Source organism: Pinus tabuliformis, chromosome X (genome assembly GCF_031772625.1).
Source record: "Pinus tabuliformis cultivar Carrire ecotype Pingquan chromosome X, CPIR1, whole genome shotgun sequence".
Classification (NCBI taxonomy): Eukaryota; Viridiplantae; Streptophyta; class Pinopsida; order Pinales; family Pinaceae; genus Pinus; species Pinus tabuliformis.
This window is the reverse complement of record NC_142308.1, coordinates 1,436,535,460-1,436,537,418: the sequence shown is the minus strand read 5'-3', so window position 1 is coordinate 1,436,537,418 and position 1,959 is coordinate 1,436,535,460. Positions and strand designations below refer to the sequence as shown.

General features: G+C 37.4%; 1 protein-coding gene across 1 annotated transcript; it reads right to left on the bottom strand.

Annotated features, from left to right (window-relative positions):
* Positions 1–404: 404 nt before the first annotated feature.
* On the bottom strand, positions 405–755 carry LOC149145422 (protein GLUTAMINE DUMPER 1-like). The gene has a single exon (XM_089452440.1). It carries the CDS (start codon positions 753–755, stop codon positions 405–407), a length of 351 nt encoding a protein of 116 aa, XP_089308566.1.
* Between the last annotated feature and the right edge of the window lie 1,204 nt (positions 756–1,959).

The following is a 1,959-nucleotide window of genomic DNA, read 5'->3' as shown; positions in this document are numbered from 1 at the left end:
ATACTTCTTTTCCCAATATTATTCCCTTATACTTGTAGAATCTCTTATTGCTCTATGGAATATTCTGCTTTCACAAACGGTAAAGGAATCGGATGGTCTGTTTGGCTTCGGCATGTCTTTAGCCGTAGCAAGTGTACGATAATTTTATGAATAATATAAAAACTAATAAGTACAGTTTTGAATTACTTTGCCTTTCTGTAACTATATTGTTTGATAGTAGATGCGATGCACATATGCGAAGAAAGCCTTGATATGCGTGCAAGATATCAATTTAATAGAAAATCCAACTAAACCAAAATTCCAACTTAAATCTCAACTTTTGAGTATGAACAGCGATTTTGTGGCTTCCCCTATTACATTTAGCACCTATGAAACGTCTTTGACAAGACGGTCTGTTCGCCCTTTCATATTGCAGAAACACATGTTGGCTTAGCGATAAAGGTTGGCGTGACATCACCTGCCATTATCACAATGACTTTTCCCTGCGCTTCCTCTGAACCTTCAGATGACATGATATTCTTCATTCTCTCATTAATCTTGTCCCGGTACCCAGAATCTGATTCGCCACTCTGCTCTGAACCAATATTTTCTTCAGAAATTGAACCAAAGGGATAGCTCATGAAGGAGCAAGCCAGAATGACAGTACCCAAAAATACCATTGCAAGCATGAGACCCGCTCCACCCAGCAGAAGTGTAACTGGTGACCCCCATGGTGAAGTTGCAGTTACATTATGAAGCGCCGTGATATTTCTCATTGTTCCCTGTCCACCGTAACCTGATTTGTTCAAAGAGAATTTGGTTTGAATTGGAGATGTTACTGATCGCCGCAACAAATTGCAGGCAACATCTACCTATATATCCACAACTGCCCGATCTGAAACCTTGGGTGGTTGTAACGGTGAGCGCGGAAAAAACACCCATAGTTTTGTAACACGAAAAATATCTTCTTTGGATACGCAACAATTAATAAACAATTATATTGCATAATCAAAAGCAATTATAGTGCGTGCACATAAATTACTCGAGAACTATCAAAAGAAGAATAAATCAATGTTTATTCCTGTCATTGTAAATAGATTCATTGAATAGAGAAAACAACAGCCTTAATCAACTTAATAATGTCACTCATATATTTTTAATCAAGTTCACTTTTCCCCTCCATGTATCTGTATGATAGGAGTTGTAGTGGGTCCTCCTCATTATCACATTTCTCTGGTTGGCAACTTAAAAGGCAAAGAATACTATTACAATCTTTTGACATCATATGGGTCTTTATGGGTGGGGTGGTGCATGAGATAAATTTGAAAATGGAATTTATTAGGGATATAGTTACTCCATAAAATTAAAAAAGCCATACTCCCCAATTATTCACACATTTTTCTATTTAAAAGAAAATAAAAACTCTTCAAGATTGAAAAAAATTGTTAAACATTACTACAAAATCAACCCAACAACTTACATTGTACTGCAACAACTTGTGTCCAATATGTCATATAACAAATTATCACCATATGTCATATGTCATATACACCAAGGCCATTTGAAGGCGTGGATGCCGGTGTTGAGGTCGTCAGAGTGTGAAAGATCCAAGTAGGTTCATCACTGGTTCATCAGGAGTTGGCTACCAAAGAAATACGAAGAGACATAGAGAAAGAGCAAGCTCGTGACAGGAGCCCCTGCTGGAAATTGGTATCAGAGCCAGTAACGTCTGGTTCTAAAAGGTTGGTACTCAGATCTATATTGTTTTAAGTGAGAATGGAGCCATTCAGAAAGTCTGTTTCATTTAGAGAGCTTGAAGAAGATTCACATCCAGAAGAAAATCCTCTTAAAGAAATGTTTGAAAATAGTTCAAGTAGAACCTTAAACTCTGCTGAACTTACTTATGAGGAATTTCAGCCTTCTGCAAGATGGGCTTTACCAGATATAACACCCTCTGAAGTCTATAGTGATTTAGCTCCT